At 41.7% G+C, this 16220-nt stretch overlaps 1 protein-coding gene across 2 annotated transcripts in view; it reads right to left on the reverse strand.

Annotated features, from left to right (window-relative positions):
* Window positions 1-12006, reverse strand: part of INPP5F (inositol polyphosphate-5-phosphatase F) — a 38958-nt gene extending 26952 nt beyond the window's left edge. For both annotated transcript variants that reach the window (XM_062496551.1, XM_062496552.1), the window contains exon 1: window positions 11893-12006. In XM_062496551.1, coding sequence (XP_062352535.1) covers window positions 11893-11989 — 97 coding nt within the window. In that variant the 5' untranslated portion in view covers window positions 11990-12006. The remainder of the gene's footprint in view (window positions 1-11892) is intronic.
* Between the last annotated feature and the right edge of the window lie 4214 nt (window positions 12007-16220).

Genomic DNA, 16220 nt, shown 5'->3' on the forward strand with positions numbered 1-16220 from the left:
AAGAGTTTCTCAAGTTTTAACATCCAGACAAATTGAATCTTAGCTATTTATGCAAGTAGATGAACACTTGAAAGAACATACAAAAGAGTAAAAATCATCTACATAAACATTTTATCTACAATACCTTTGTTTCTTCTTACAAATCTGAGATCTGCAGGTGACAACTGATAGTATGAGTCTTTATTTTTTACACACTTACTTTAAAACACTAAATCCTCCTTGAAACATTTGTAATTGAGGCCTTGATATTTTAAGAACACACACTGTTTTCACAGCTTCCAGCACTACATTTAATAATACCAGAATCAGCTAATTTCCTCATTAAATACAAGCATTTCCATGAGCTACAATAGAATGAGTTGCAGTCAGGGTAGATCTGGAATGAACTCATTAAATGGGAAGGATCACAAATGCTTGGCCACAGACAAGCAAGAACTAAAAGCCCACAGTAGCAGAATTTAAAGCAATATTTGCAGCAGCACACAGGGCTGCAATTAATGCATGTAACCATGCTGGACTAATTCCTGTTTCTTCTTTCCTCTGGACAGTGACTTGAGTAGCACAGGACCTTGTGTGAATCATACCAGAAGAAAATGGAACTTCTTAAGAACAACACAGCTGAGCATCAGGAAATCAGTCATGGTGGGTAGGACAGACTGAATGGTTTCATGTGCCCTCAATCCCTGCTCAAATACCTGAGCACATCTTGTATCCTCCTGACAGATTTGTGCTCACACACAACAAGTTCTAGAACAGCCTGAGCTCAGTTTCACCCCAAATAACACACAGGAGTATCTCTGTGCTGAGTGGGAAATCTGCACTAACAGCAAAGAGGAATGCAGGCAGCCTTCCTCACTCCCAAACCTTCCACCTTCTTTCCCAGTTCACCCACACAATCCCAGTTTCGTCTGAACCCTGGGACACTTCTAGAGCTGCATTGTCTCACGCCTCATCTACTTACTGCTATCTTTGTGATTAGCTATAAATTCATATTTCCAACATGATAGCTAAAAGCCAGCCAGAGATATCAGGCAGTAAACAAAGCCAGGCACAGGAGAAATTTAAAGAAGCAAATCAGAGAAGGTTTACCATGGCTACCATAAGCCTAGTAGTCTAGAATACATTCTTTGTCGTTCTAAAACTCTGATTTCCTGCTGCAACAAGGTATTAACAAGAAAACCTCACCAGCTGTGCAGAACTGTCCTCTAGGAGTTTACCAGAGATTACAATCCCTTTACAAGAGATTAAAAACAAAGAAACAAGATTTTGTTTTAATTAAAGGAATAAGGAAACAACATTTTAGACCTGCCTGTAAAAGGACACGAGAAAACTGGTGTTAGGGACTGCACAGCCAAGTGGATCTTACACAGATGTTCTATTTCTCTTGTGGGTTCCTCTGACAGAGGAACCAGACAATCCAGGAATCTTCTACAGGAATCCTAACTACCTCAACAGCAGACACACAATGAGAAATGGCTCTAAAGTTTAAGTACAAACAAGCTTTGGAAAAGAAGAGAATGCATTTGGAAACAAATGGATATTCCACTCAGAGTTTAAAGGCAGCAAATATGGACCCACCGCTGGGCACCACTGGCTCTTAAGTGTGATTATCAAGCTACTAATGATAAAGGCTGCCTGCTTGAAGAAAATTTTCCATGGGGAAGGCAGGGCATGGGGAAAAAAAAAAAAAAAAAAAAAAAGACATTTAGCAATATATAAGGGGATTACCACACTTTTATTCAGCAACCAAGAAAATCTAGATGCAAAGAAGCCATACAGGAGAAATGCTTGTAGGCTGTGAAAAAAACGCCAATTCTGGAATCACACTGACTTCCTTTTGGTGACAGCATCACAAAATTCATTTTTTCTTACGCTATTCCTAGAGAACTTTCTATAGGAAAGTACGTGTGACAGCACAGAAACAAGCCAGTTTTTCTAACTTAATAAAACATCTGGTTCAAACTTGATTAGAACTTTGTCATTGGTTAGAACTCAGTTTCCTGTGTGACAACCATAGCTCAGAGCCAACACCCAATCATGCTGAATAAATATCACTACAGTAAATACCAATATGAACCTCTTGCTCCTGATGAGTGCACTCTGGAAATAAGCGATGGATGAACCAAACAAAATAAAGGTTTAAATATAATTTTTCCCCACCTATCTCCAAAGATGGGCTTTCATGCTGAGTGTGCTCCCATTTATTCTCATAAGAAGAAGCTGTCTCCAACTTCTGTCTAAAATTGATAAAGACTGTTCCCTTGACTGCCATTTGGTAAAACTGGCAGCAGCCATCTCCATTTGAAAATTATAACCATTCTATATTTAAAATCATTACATAACCAAAGATTCAGAGATCCAGGAACGTTAACTGCAAGCCTGCAAGAACTAAGTATTTAACAGAAATATATTTTACAGAATTTAAGAGACAGCCTAAGGTGGTAGACAGTGATACATGCTACAGAAGGTATCCACATCCGTTTAAAGTCAAAAAGAAAATAACCATACAAAACAAAACTGAAAATCCTCAGTTAAAAGTTTTCAGATAGCATACATGAGACCTGGTCACATTTCTGACTGCTCAGTGTTGAAAGAACTCATGACAAGCTTGGTTCTTTTTTCTTTTTTAAAGAAATGCCTATCAGTAAGAATTTACCACAACAAGACTCTATCAAAGGAAACACTGAACTTTCCTTACACACAAAACAGACAATATGTTGAGGTATAATGTGAAATACAATTTATCAATAGCTGCTTTTGTTTCCCCACACAAACTTACCTTCCTATAAATGTTATACTAGTCCCCTTTTGAACCTCACAGATCCCGTAAAAAGAAAGACTTATCAACTTTAAACTCCAACACGATGATGCTGAAAGAGACTTCTTACAGTATTTTGTTGATGATAAAAGAGCAGTGCCAAAACAGTCAGTGCAGGAAGGCAGAAGCTGTGTCCAGAAAGAATCACTGTGAGCAATGAGTCCCACAGATGATCTTCTCTGACTTGAGGCATTCTCTGCTGTCCTCAATGTGTTTAAATTTGAGAGAAGTGCCCCTGTTTGGCAGGCCTGAACACTCTGATGTATACACTCGCTCACCAAGCTTCCATCCTGAAGTACAAATTCACTCATTCCTTCCCTTACCCTACTAAATAAATTCAAGCCACTGAAACAAACGCTGGGGTTTTTTGCTGATTCCTGTCAGAGATTAATGACCACTGCAATGCATTTACCATACACAGTGATTGTATCAGCATTCAGTTGCACCACAACAGAAATTCTGTCATGAACTCAGAACAAAACCAGCTTTGATGTGATTGACTTTCACCACCACCCTCAGAGCTCACCAGCAGTGAAGCAGAGCTGTGCAACACCAGATAAAGTCTCTTTAATTCCTTGTGTTTACACAAACATAACCCTGATAAAGGTGATACAAAAGCAACTTGGAAGAGCATCAAAACCCAAAACTGCTTTCTGGTTCTTTCTGCAGTCTACCACCAGCTAAGTTGATCCAAGGTCAGACACAAACTCTGATAAGAAAACAAACCTCTGCTTTGGGATAAACCACTTGCTCAACACAGAATGGCTGCAGGCAAGTCTGGAGAGTCTGGGGAAGCAGGCTGGCAGCTTCCTCTGGAGAAGGCAGGAAGAAAAAATACTTCATTTTTTGTCATTTGAATCCAGCCCATACTACTGCCTGGTTCAATCCATTGAGCAGCTGTAATTATTTCTCTTCCAATCTTGCTGCAGCTCAGAAGGCAAACACACACCTCTTATCTCCCTCGTTGTTGGCATTTGGGAATGAACCTCAGCTAGAAAGGGTTTCCTGCCAGTGTACTCAATATAAAACATGCACATCATCACTGAATTTCCTTCAGGTTATGCCTAAGTATATAAGCATGGACATTAATGTGTCAATTCTTAAAAAGTCTTCCTGGAGTCTGACAGAGCACTAATACCCCATCATTTTCACCATTCAACATAAGCCATAGTTATTTATATAGAAAATATAAAATGACTCACTATGTATAGCCAAAATAAATCATGCAGCTCTGCTAATGTAAATCTTAACACCAGGAATGTTAACTTTCAGGAAGAAGCTTCAATACTATTCTAAAATAGATTCCAGGGAGGATTTTTTATTTAAATTGTGTCTGCTTTAGATCAAAAAGAACTGCAAGACTTTATTATTAGCATTATTTGACCTTTATGACCTCTTGTGGCTTTTCAAAAGAAAGTCTGCTTCCAAGTTCCAGTTCATCTTTGAATAGTGCTCTGGAATTTTAGCCAGGATTAAGAGATTACAAGTTAACTGGGAAGACTTAAGAATATAAAGTTGAACTTCTTTCTCTTGGAGGAAATAAAGTACTACTCATGCAAATAAAACTTGGGCTAATTGAGTTTTCCTTTCAACACAGATTGCTAAAACTGCATTTAAGCTACTCGCAGGAAGACTGAGCATTAAGACATTCAGTATTACAAGCTCGTAATTGTTGTGAAGTGCTAACTTTTATTTACTTGCATGTGCTCCTCCAAACACTAAACAAGTTATCCCTTCAGCTAATCACCTGCTCCAGTGGGACAGTTCCCTCCAATATCTCAGCATTAAAAGAGATGAACACAAACAGCTCAAGTACAATTTAGTGACAGATTTAAAGCAGTGGGGATGGGAACATATAATAATAGATATTTGTATTGCTGCTGCCAAAGCAGGATGCAAGTGCCAGAGAAAGCATCTAACAAAAATGAATCCCTACTACTCATCTTGATAAAGAAACACTTCTTTGTATTCTGGTGCAGTCAGAAACTCCCTTGAGTCACCAGGCATTGCTTGGGAAACTGGAAAACATACGGAAAATGTTCAGTTGTCTGGAGAGTGTCCAATGTTACATGGAATTGCACAAGGAACCCCTGTACTGGAAGTGGAAACAAACTGCTGTTACCAGTGTTTGCCCCAAACAGAGTCTGACCCTGTGCTTCAGTGGCCTCCAAACTTTTTTATCAAATGCCATGCCAAGAAAAACAAAATTAGAACATATCCCAAATATGTATTAGCCCAGCAGAACACATGAACAATTTATATTGCATGTATTATAAAACATACAAAGGATAAGAGGTCTTTAATGGGTAAAATAAACGCTATTTTAAAACGGTGTTTATTTTTATTAATGGTACGAAATATTTTCTTCCCACAACCCCAGTGGACTGCACTTTACAGCCCACTGATGCAGGTGCCTAAATGTATACAACAAGCTGTTATGTGCATCTTAACCCTTTGAAACAAGAATCGGCTCCTCACATGCCTTCCACAAACCCTAAATACCATTCAGAAAACCGCCCAGCAGGGACTCTTAAAATGCAAATAAGTGCCAAGCCACTGGAGCTCAGAGGGGTGGATTTTTTGCTTGGCTGGTTTGGCTTTTTTATTTTGACTTTAGAGCTTCCACTTATTCTCCACGTTGCTGAACTCTGTTAGCAAACACATTTTCTCAGAAGTAAAACAGAAAAGGAAAAAAATATCTTTTATCTTTCCAAAAGCAACAACTCTGCACTAATTAATAGTATTCCACACCAACACACATTCATTCCCATTTTTAGCTGGTATTTCAACAAAGCTCGAGTTGTTTGAGGATACACCCTTAAAACTAAGAAAGCAGTAGGTTGTCTGCATTTTTTTAAATCCTATTTACTATGCAAGAAGGAAACTATCAATCAGGCAGGAGAAAGATTTTATTCAAACCTACTTACAAAACTGACAGCTTAAACACTATGTTCGCTCATTCTAAAGACTGTGTATTAAAAGTTTGCTCAGCTACAACCATACTAAACTAAAAGAAGAACACACGAAAGCAATTCTATGCTCAAAAATTTAAAAAATAAACATTTCCTGAGCAGTAGGATTTCACAATTATGGAAATTAGTTTGTTTTACTAATCACTGAGCTGACTTATGCTAATGCTCCTTAAGAGCCATGAGAGAATTAACAGTGTGAGCCAAGTCTAAGCAAGATAAAGTTTTCCCTCAGTGTCACCTGTTCTTCTGATGCCATAATTACCTTTCCTCTCTGATTGTCCAGCTAATCAGTCTCAAAGCACAAAAAGAGTTATGGATTGGAAACAACTATTTCTAACACTAAATAAGAGAGTTTTACTCAAAAATTTGGCAACTGTTTCAGGAACACACATGATTTCAAGCACACACACTCCCCCCCAATATTCCTCCCCCGTTTTTTTTTTTATTTAACTGTTGGGGACAATTTGACTACTCAGATAACAAGCAGCAACATATTATTTAAATGTTACTGGAAGGCATGCAAATATAGGGAAAAACTTAACCATCACCTCTATGTGCAAAAGTTTCTGTTTTTCCTTAACTGAGAAACAGACAAGGAAAAAACCTGGAAGATAATTACATTGATTAATTAATGACATACCAGCATATTTGCCATTTACATCTTGCAACTACCTCTTGGGCAAGGTGAATTACTTTGAATTTTGGCTCAGAATCCTGCTTTCCTGTACAAAGCATGTTCAAGGGCCTTGTTCTCAGTTTTTCAGAGACTCGGCGAACACTGCTCCAGGGCTCTATTCAAATAAGATTTCTGCCTTAAAAGGAAAACCTCAGTGTTCAAGTGCTATTTCATTCATTTAGGTTCACCTTTTCAGGAAAGAAAAGTCCTCTCCCAGTTTTTATTGGAGAAGATGTTTGGAGCAAGAATATACAACTGATGGTTAAGTACTAATATTTGTGTTTTACTATAGCCAACCTTTATTAAAAAACAGTTTCTGTACTATTTCCAAATTCTTCCTCTAGATATACAACCCATATTTTCTCCTCTTCTTGATACTCCACTCCCATAATTTATTTTCTATCCCATCCTAATCTACAACAGTGGTTTTGAAAGAACACAAGCAGCATAGCAAACAAGTGGCTGCCTTGTCCTGCAGTTCAGAGTTTAAAACTTAAAATCACAAAAGTTTTAATGTTTCCTTACACATACAGCTGAAATATCACCCACACCATTAAACTGTGAAACAACCTAACAAGAAGAACAGTGCTCTCAGATGAAAAAAAACCACAAGCCCTTGACACAGATGCAAACCTTTCTTTATTGAAATCAGTGTCCTCTGTTCTAAATATTTTAGCTGCAGTTAGTCTGCAATTTCCTATTCAATATTTAGTTAATACTAACTCATGAGATCAAAGATGAGTCACATCTGCCAGCAAAATAAAAGCCACAGAAATCCATTTGAATTAGATTCATTTTAATTCCAGGGGAAGGGGGGAATAAAAGAAGAAAAAAAAAGCCAACCAGCAACACCAGAATATCAAGATATGAAGCATTAGGAGTTTTTCATGTATTTAAAACCTCAGGTCATTTCAGCATGGGCAGGAATTCCAAGACATCTACACATCAGAGTTGGAACAGGTTTGGCATTTTCAGAACTGTTTATAGGAGGTAAAGGAGGAAAAAAAAAAGTGATAAAAGTCATATTCAACTCATCACCTGTTAAGACTCAACAGCAAAGTAAAGAAACACCTTAAGGTTTATCTAATTCTCACCAGGCTAGGCTTTAACACACTATCAACCCACTTAAGTCTCAGTTGCAGGTTTACTATGCTCTATAAAAAGAACCATGGATGGAATTACAAAGTAGATCTTACTTGTAAAAAGTAGAAAATAATTTCTCTCTGATAAATATATAGGAAGACCTTGCCTCAGAGTCAAAGCTACAGCAGTGACTAATGTATGCAATATTTAATCTGACAAAGGATGTAGAGCAGCCCAGCCCACTCCCCTGGTCTCCTCTGTTCTCTTTGACAAGGAGGAACAGGCTGCAACAGGGACCCAACTGCTGAAGATTTTTTCAGCCTACATTCTCACTGGGTTGCAGCTAAGGCAGATCAGCCCTGACATCTGGTTTGTCACATACGCCACAAGTACGTGGTGCTGACAACCAAGGAAGAGTAGGGAAAAGAGGGAACAGAATGAGCAAGCAAGGGTGAGAAACAGTGCAGTACCCACTGCAGCTAAAAAGGTGTCAAAAAAACAGCTTGAGGTTCCTTATGAAGTAACTTGAAATACGGAGGTAATTTTTCTAAAGCTCCAGCCTCCTGTGGAATTCATTTCCCAGAATAGATAGGCAGTTTCCAAGACGTACTACTGAAATTCAGGAAGGCAATTCTGTATGAAATAACTCCATAGCATGACTTCACACTCAGGCTGGCACCCTCAGAGCCATGTCTAGGACTGCTCTGTAGACTTAAACTTAGCAATACACTTAGTTTTGGCAGCAGTGGCATCACTCCTTAGACCATTCATCAGCTCAAGGCCTCCATTTGAGCACTTCCAGACTTCCCACAAAGGAACTGCTCTTCTTCCTCCAGCCTACAGCCATGAAGAACAGTTCAGGAATTCGGACAAGTCATTTCCACACGACTCCTGCAATGCCTTTGAGGAGTAAGGCAAGCACACAGCTGGAATATTAGATGGCCTTATGATTTGTGATTCAGAGATGATTTCACACTATCACAATAAGACACCTAACCTGAAATGTGTCCCCTGCTACTCTGAAAATACTGTTTGGTAACACATCCCTCACTAAAAGTATTTAAAGTGCATTGATTCAGTTGCTGACTCACAACCATATTCAACAGATGAATACTGTAACAATAAATTCCTAAAGTGTTTGTTCGAAACAAACAAATGCTCATCTGCCTCTAGTTCACAGTTCCAGAGGTAAAACACAGCTTAACCCATCTTACTGTTTCAGGCAGAGGAAATGGAGTCTTTGAGCACGATGTCCCCAAAAGCTGTGTTAGACTAATTCCAAACTGTGTATCCCTCAAAATATTTGGTAGGCTTTTTTCTACAGAGCAGTGGGAGTCAGCATAATTACAAAAAACAGTTCCAGTAGCAACTGTTCCAAATCTTATTTGGCATTACTGCCTGGAGTATTATCAAGGCCAGCACAATGATAATAGAAGCTTTCACACCATAACAATCTCATTCCTTCTTCCACGGCTAAAAAAATAGTGAGAAGAATCCAGTGTCTCCAACACTTTTTATCCTTTACACAGACACATATATATATGTGTGTGTGTGTATACATATGCAAATATAAATACATAATTTATACAGACATCATCAATAAAAAAGTATTTGTCACCTTTGTAGAACTACCAGTCAGGAGCAGCCACACAGAGCATAAACAGAGTAATCCAAGAGTGAAATCCTGACCAAGACCTGATGTAAGGCATTTAAGGTATGATTGAACAGCACAGGTTTTTTCACTACACTGAATAAAGTACACTCTTGACAGCCAAATTCTTTAAAAAAAAATAATAATCTATGATGCCAAAGTGATTCATGGATTTCCTGCAGGTGACTCATTAGTGCTTTCACTTTAGAGAATAAAAAAAAAAAACCCAGAAACATCTTGTAAACACAGGCTGACATACTTCAAATGAGGGCCAACCTCAGACTTTGCTTATGGCAAATATTTACCAAGATTATTTGCCTTTTTTTTTAATTCAAGCTGCTATCTCCATGATTCAAAGAGGTCAGAAATACAGCTCCCAACATTAGCAAATTTCTGAACATGGCTTTACAGCTGAGGAAGGAGAGTACTTTAAAGCTTAGCATCAGCTCTTTAGATTCATACCTACCCTCTCAAGTAATGATTTGCAAGGTCTACCAGAATTATCTACTTCAAGCCATGAATGTGCAAAGATTAATTCACAGCAGTCTCTGTGAGACAGAATTTTTAAAACCAAGGCCTCCAAAACCAAGCAGACACACAGAACTAGATCACAGCCTTTTGACAGATTATTAAACATGTCAATGAACACAAGTTAGGACTTTGTTGTTTGTTTTTTTTTAACACAGCAGTGACTCATCACACAGAAATTCATTTACTCATTTCCGGGCAGTGGCCTCAGTAATAAACGATCAAATGTAATAAAATTGAAAACTTGAGAATATGCAGTTTTATCTTAATACAAGAAAGAGCTATTGATCCATGAAACATTTCCTGTGAGAGAACTGTTTCTTTCTTGGGCTTACTTTCAACTTACTAAGGTATTTCATTTCACAGACCTGGAGTTCGCTGTCAAGATGATCCACAGACAGGGCTGGAAAAACAAAGCTGCAAACACACGGAAATGGGAAAGCATTGCTAACAATTGAGAGTTTCAAGCAGGGCAGGGGACTTCAGTATCACATTACCTTTCGTTAATCTGCAGGTCACACACAATAGGGATCACATGGAAACTGCCTGAAAATGCAGAGGCAGGCAAAGGACAAAATGCTGCTGGAACAGCAGGCAGACAAACTGCTGGGCACTGGCAAAGCCTCCAGCGGGTTAAAGGACATCAAGAAAAAATAAAAACACAGCAATGGCTGCATGAAAGCAAGGCACTGATGATTTTAAAAGTTAAAGTTACCAAATACCGATCTCCAGAGCTACAGATCACAAGTTTGTGTCTTAATTACTGTGGGTTAAGGAAGAGCTATTAGCCCATGAAGATGGCTGTAACCATCACAAACCTAAACCTGAGGGGTTTCCCCCCTGTGAAAGCACACACTTCACTGACTAGCAGTACTATCTGCTAGCTCAACACCAATTATTTTGTAAGACCACTTGCAAATCAAAGTATTGCTGGATTAGTGGAGTTAATGGACAATAATTAGTCATGCTAACTTGACACAGATTGCAATTTTATTTTAGAGACGCAAACAAATTGCAATGAGAAGACACAACTCAAGGATGAAAATACAACACAAGAAAGTGCAGTATGAGAAACATACTTGTTCTTTGGAAAGACACAGATAACAACGGTATTTGATGTTTTTTGTTTAGTCTGTCCAGCCTTTCACAGAACCTCATACAGTCATACAGCCAGCCTGGTCATATACATGTTGGTGAACCTATTTTGGCATAACACAGATACCAGTTTTAAAAACCTCTAAGTAACATCTGTGCAGCCTGCAACATGTTTGGTGAAGCACTCGGCTGTTCAGAGCTTCTTTCTCATGCAAGCAGGGTCAGCATGGTCCTTTACATCAAAGCTACAGATCAGAATCACAGAGAATGACAAAAACTCCTAGAATGGTTTAGCTCGGAAGGAACCTTAAAGACCCTCTCGTTCCAACCTCCTGCCATGGGCAGGGAGCACACATGGCGCAAAGCAAGATAATTCCCAGGGGTGGCATGTCATTTTATAGACACCTTTACTGAGTAACCTCCTAGGTGGGATAGGATAATGACCATTGTTTCAAAATTCCCTTTTACACAACTCCAGCTCAATTTCTGGTCGCACTGCCTTCCCTTCAGTCTTATGTTAATACACAGTGGAGCTCTGTGCAATTGCCGCTTACACAGCCTGTAATCACTGAAAAATTTAGAAGCACTTTAGAAGCCACAGAATCACAGAACGTCAAAGGGTTGGAATGGACCTTACAGCTGACCCGGTCCCTACCAAGCTCAGCCACCTGTTCAATTTCTCGCGGCAGAGGCGACCACGGGACACACCTGCCCGAGCACGGGGAGCATCCCTTATGTAAGGCTGACACCAGCCCCACACGGCCCCCGCCATGCTCCCCGGGGACGGCCGGGCGCCTCGGGACCCCGGCACCCAGCCGGGTCACACCGGGTGCGGGGAAGCGCCCGCACGGAGGGGCAAAGCAGCCGGGACACCGCGACACCGGGACACGCGTGACCTCCCGCGGCCCGGGGGAACCGGGGCCGGCTCTGCGAGCTGCGGGGCGATGGGCAGCGCTACCGAACGAACCCCCGCGGCACCGCCGGGGACACCGCGCCGGCCCCGCCGCCCGCCCGGGTCCCTGCCCGCCCTTCCCCGCGCAGGCGGCGGGCGCGGCCGCGGGGGTCTCACCGGCTCGCAGCTGCAGGCTGCCGTCCCTCCGGCTGCACCACAGCGCCCGCTCCCCGCTCTGCAGGATGTAGTGGTCCTTGGCTTGGAACAGCTCCATGCTCGCACGCCGGGAGCCGCCGGGACACAGGGACGGAGGGAGGCAGGGGAGGAGGAAGGGACGCTCCCGCCGCTCCCGCCGCCGCGCGCGGCCCCGGGGCGGAAGGAGGAATGGCCGGCACGGGGAGGGGGGAGAGGGGGGGAAAGCGCGCGCTCCCGAGCAGCCGCGCGCGGGGGGCGCGCACGCGGGCGCTGCCCCGGAGCGCGAGCGCGCGGAGCGGGCGCGAGCTCGGGTTCCGCTCCCGCCGCCGCACGTGACAGCGCCCGGCCCCGCCCCGCGCGCGCTTAAAGGGGCAGCGCGGGGGGCGGGGCCTGCGGTGGGGGCGGGGCCTTAGACGGGCGGGGCTGCGCTCCCGACCCTGCTCGACGGCCCCCAGAGGTCGTTCAGCCCCTCCCTTTCATTCCGGCTCCTTTCAGAACAGCTCCCCTTAGATCGGCTCCCCTCAGCCCGGCTCCCCTCAATCGGCTCCCCTCGGCCCCTTCCCTTCATTCCCCGTCCCCTCATCTCCGCTCCCCTCAGAAAGGATCTTCTCATCCCCTCATCCCCGCTCCCCTCAATCGGCTCCCCTCGGCCCCTTTCCCTTCATTCCCTCTCCCCTCATCTCCGCTCCCCTCATCCCGGATCCTCCCCTCAGTTCCGCTCCCCTCAGCTCTCAGAAGGTGGTACGCGGTATAACTCGTGGTGAAAGGAAATCTCAGGACCCTAACACAGGGAGGGCTCACGGTTATTTTAAATATTTATCCAGAAGGTATCACATCCTAATGAAATGGCAAATTCCCTCTGTCTCTTCTGCAGTCAACAGCGGAAAATGCACCTGCAAACTTGTCACTGCTACGGACCCTTCCCAGCCTTACTAAGGGCTTGCCCACAGGCTTCCAGAGCTTTTGTTTGGCTACAGAAGCTGAAGTCCCACTCCCCGTGAAACTGAGGAAGAGATGGACACACACAAAAAGCATCCTGTCCTGCATGCAGGCAGGGGAGAGATGGAGCAGTTCTGGTGGGCACCTGGCATCCCAGGGAACGGCTGCTGGCTGCTTCAATTCGCAAATCAAAAGATTTAGCGATTATTGTCAAACCACCTGCAGCAGGAGAAAAACCACTGCTTTCAAACCGCTCCTTGAAAAGATCAGTGTCTCACATACTGTTTTTCTCCACTGATATATATTAGTGATGATAAAAAGCACTAAGTGACTAAAGGACATTAAGAAATTAGAAATCTCATTGTTAAATATGAACATTCAAGAGCCAGGGAAGAGTTTGTTTTGGGAGGTACTGAGCAGCCAGTCTAGAGAAGCATTTAAGTGCAGGCATGACTTTAGATGTATAATTTAAATAGGTTTAATTGAACACTAACATCTTTTCAAATAAGTATGTACTTCAGAACTTTTCTGGTTTGGGACAAGGAACTGAACTTCTCAGTGGGTCCAAGCATTATTTTTGCTCCAATGTCTTTAGTCTGCACTATCATTCACTAAATATTTCTTACTTGCAATATCACCTCTATTCTGCTTGCTTTTCCAAAGTAGCTCAATGTTGTAGCACAATGCATAGGGTCATCATTAAAATGCTTGCAGGGATTTCAAGGACACACTTTTGTTCTGCCCTTTTTCACGCTTTGATCAGAGCTGCTTTTTTTCCCCCATGGGATTTTTCTGCTTGCATTCAGTGTGTGTTCCAGAGATTCACAGCTGGGTGCTGTTTTCATGAGCTTGTCAGCTCTAGTCACTATAGGGGAAAAAAAAATGGAAATATTAATTTTGCATTTTTGCAATTCATTGTCACTAGCTAATGGTAAGGAAATGTGTAGGCTGACAATTAGTCATGCACTCTCTCAGTATTACCTGATTGCCAGCAGCTTGATTTCAAGTTTAAATGTTGATTAACGGAAAGGGATGTGATTTAGTAACACTCCACACTTGGAAGTACAATTGGCTGGATAGACTGGACAATTACACCACTCTTCCTGAGATGAAGGGTACCAGATTTGGAAATAGCATTGTAGACAGTGTGAGGAACTTTATTTCTAGATGTTGGTTATTAAAAAGTCATGAAACAATTTTATTTTGTTTGTCTGGCTTCAATATTCCTGGCAGCTTTCAGAGAAACATTAGAAAAATCTTGGGTCATCTTCTTTTGACGCCAAAGCAACTACAGAAGCCTTTCTTGTTGCCCTGCATATTCCTTGTCAGTTTTTAATCCAACTGTGCTTTGTCCTTTCTATTTTCATCCCTGTGTGTCCAAGGCAATATCTCTGTACTCCTCCTTGGCATTCCCTACCCACTTCCATGTGCTTCTGTTTTCCTTTGGAGCTTAGGGAGGTTCTCTTAGTGAGGTTACTTTCTTCTTCTGAAACATGTCTTTGAGAAGGCTTTTGTGTGTTTTTTAGAGAGGGTCTGTTATGCATTAAACAGAGACTGAAGAGTTTGCTTTGAGAAGGAACCTCCTCAGAACCAGAGCAACACAAGAGGGTCTCCTGACAGGCAACATAGCAGATAAAAGAGAGATTTGTTTGGGACTAGAACATTTTCTGAAGTGCCTGTAAATGTACTACTGAAAAACCATTGTGTGTTTTGTTTTATAACAGTAAAATACAGAGCTGCTGGCATGAACATTAGCTTTTTGGCCAGAAAATGAAAACTCTCAAAACCCAGGGAAAGCAGTTCTGCACAAGAATTTTTTGCCTGAATTTATTTTTAGCATTCTTTTCACTGAAATAACTTTTTGTGGCAGCTGTAGTTATCTCTAAAGGAAGAGGAACTCTGGTGTTTCCTTCTTCCCCATGAATATGTCTTACTTGCAGTGGGAATATTTCCATTTCAGTGAGCACTAGGAAAAGAACAACCTCCTCCCTTCAAAGCAATATGTATGTGTATTAATATCTGCAATGTAAGATATGGCTTATGGACAGTGTATTGATTTCCCTGTGTTGCACTGGCTGTTAAGAGAAAATCAATGGGACCATTCTCAAAAATAAATGAAAATGTTTTGACTGCCTATGATTCTTTTATTCTGAAACTGAAAATTGCACTGTGCAGACTACCAAGCTGGTGCACATAAAAAGATTCCTTACTGTGTTTTTGGGCTGCCTTCCTCAGTTAAAATATGGTTTATACTATACCAAGGTCACTTTTAAGTCATAATTTCTCCAAAGTAAACAGTAAACTGTTCTTCATGGCCATTGTAATAAAATTTGCATCTCATTTAAAACAGATTCTACTTGATTTTCCTCAATCTGAAAAAGTAATGGTTTTATTACCCTTTGGAAGAACTTATCTCCCTTTCTTTACTTTTAATTTGGGCTGGGGTTTTTCTAAAGAGCAAAATAGCTCCCATTGCAAAAAGAAAAAGTCCTGGATCACTGGAATTTAGTATGTCTTTTAGAAAAAGAAGATTTTTAAGAGGTTTTTTTTCTGATACCGTTTAGCCAGTTTGAAAGGAACTTTGCAGACTAAGGTCTGACACACTGTGAGACACTCAGCAACAGTACTGAATGCTGCTAAAGCCAGCTTAAATAATCCTTTCCTCCTTCCCAGCTGCGTGTTTCTATTCCTGTCCCATGCCTGCACTGGATAGCCACAAGCATTTGTGCAGCATATTGTCAACTGGATTTACAGATGCACAATAACCTATTAAATACTATTTATGAAACTGGACTCCAAATCACAGTAACTGAAGTTAGAACAAACTTACCTGGCCTTGCTGAGCAGAAGGAGCCTAATTTTGTGGGGTCAGGGCTTCCCTTACTGTCACTCAGACAGTGCCAGTGTCACACTGAGCACAATCAGATCATGTCTATGGTATGGATACACTAGTGCCAACCATGCCTACGTTAGGAAACAGTGCCACAGAATTGGAAAGGATTTGGAGAACTAAACAGCTGGTGCTGAGGATCCAGCTTCTGAACTATGCACACTCCAGGAGCTTCATTTAAGATTAGATCTTGTTTTGTCTTACAGACCCCTTAGCAGCTGGGGTCTGTCAGAGGCAGTTCTGAAGTACATCTCCTGTTTTCTGTTGCAACTCTTAAGGAACCCAGTTCATGTGCTCACATATAGAACAGCAGAGCCCTGGGATGAGCCTCAGAGAGTGTCATCCAAAGGAGCTTTTTCAGGGACCATCACCTCTCCCAAATGTCATGAGGTGGAACAGTAAGAGTGGTCTTCTGGAAGCCTTATCTCAGATAGATTCACCAACGCACAGGTGAGATGATTGTTTTTAACACTGTAAGTGA

This window comes from Cinclus cinclus, chromosome 7, assembly GCF_963662255.1.
Source record: "Cinclus cinclus chromosome 7, bCinCin1.1, whole genome shotgun sequence".
In the NCBI taxonomy this organism is placed as follows: Eukaryota; Metazoa; Chordata; class Aves; order Passeriformes; family Cinclidae; genus Cinclus; species Cinclus cinclus.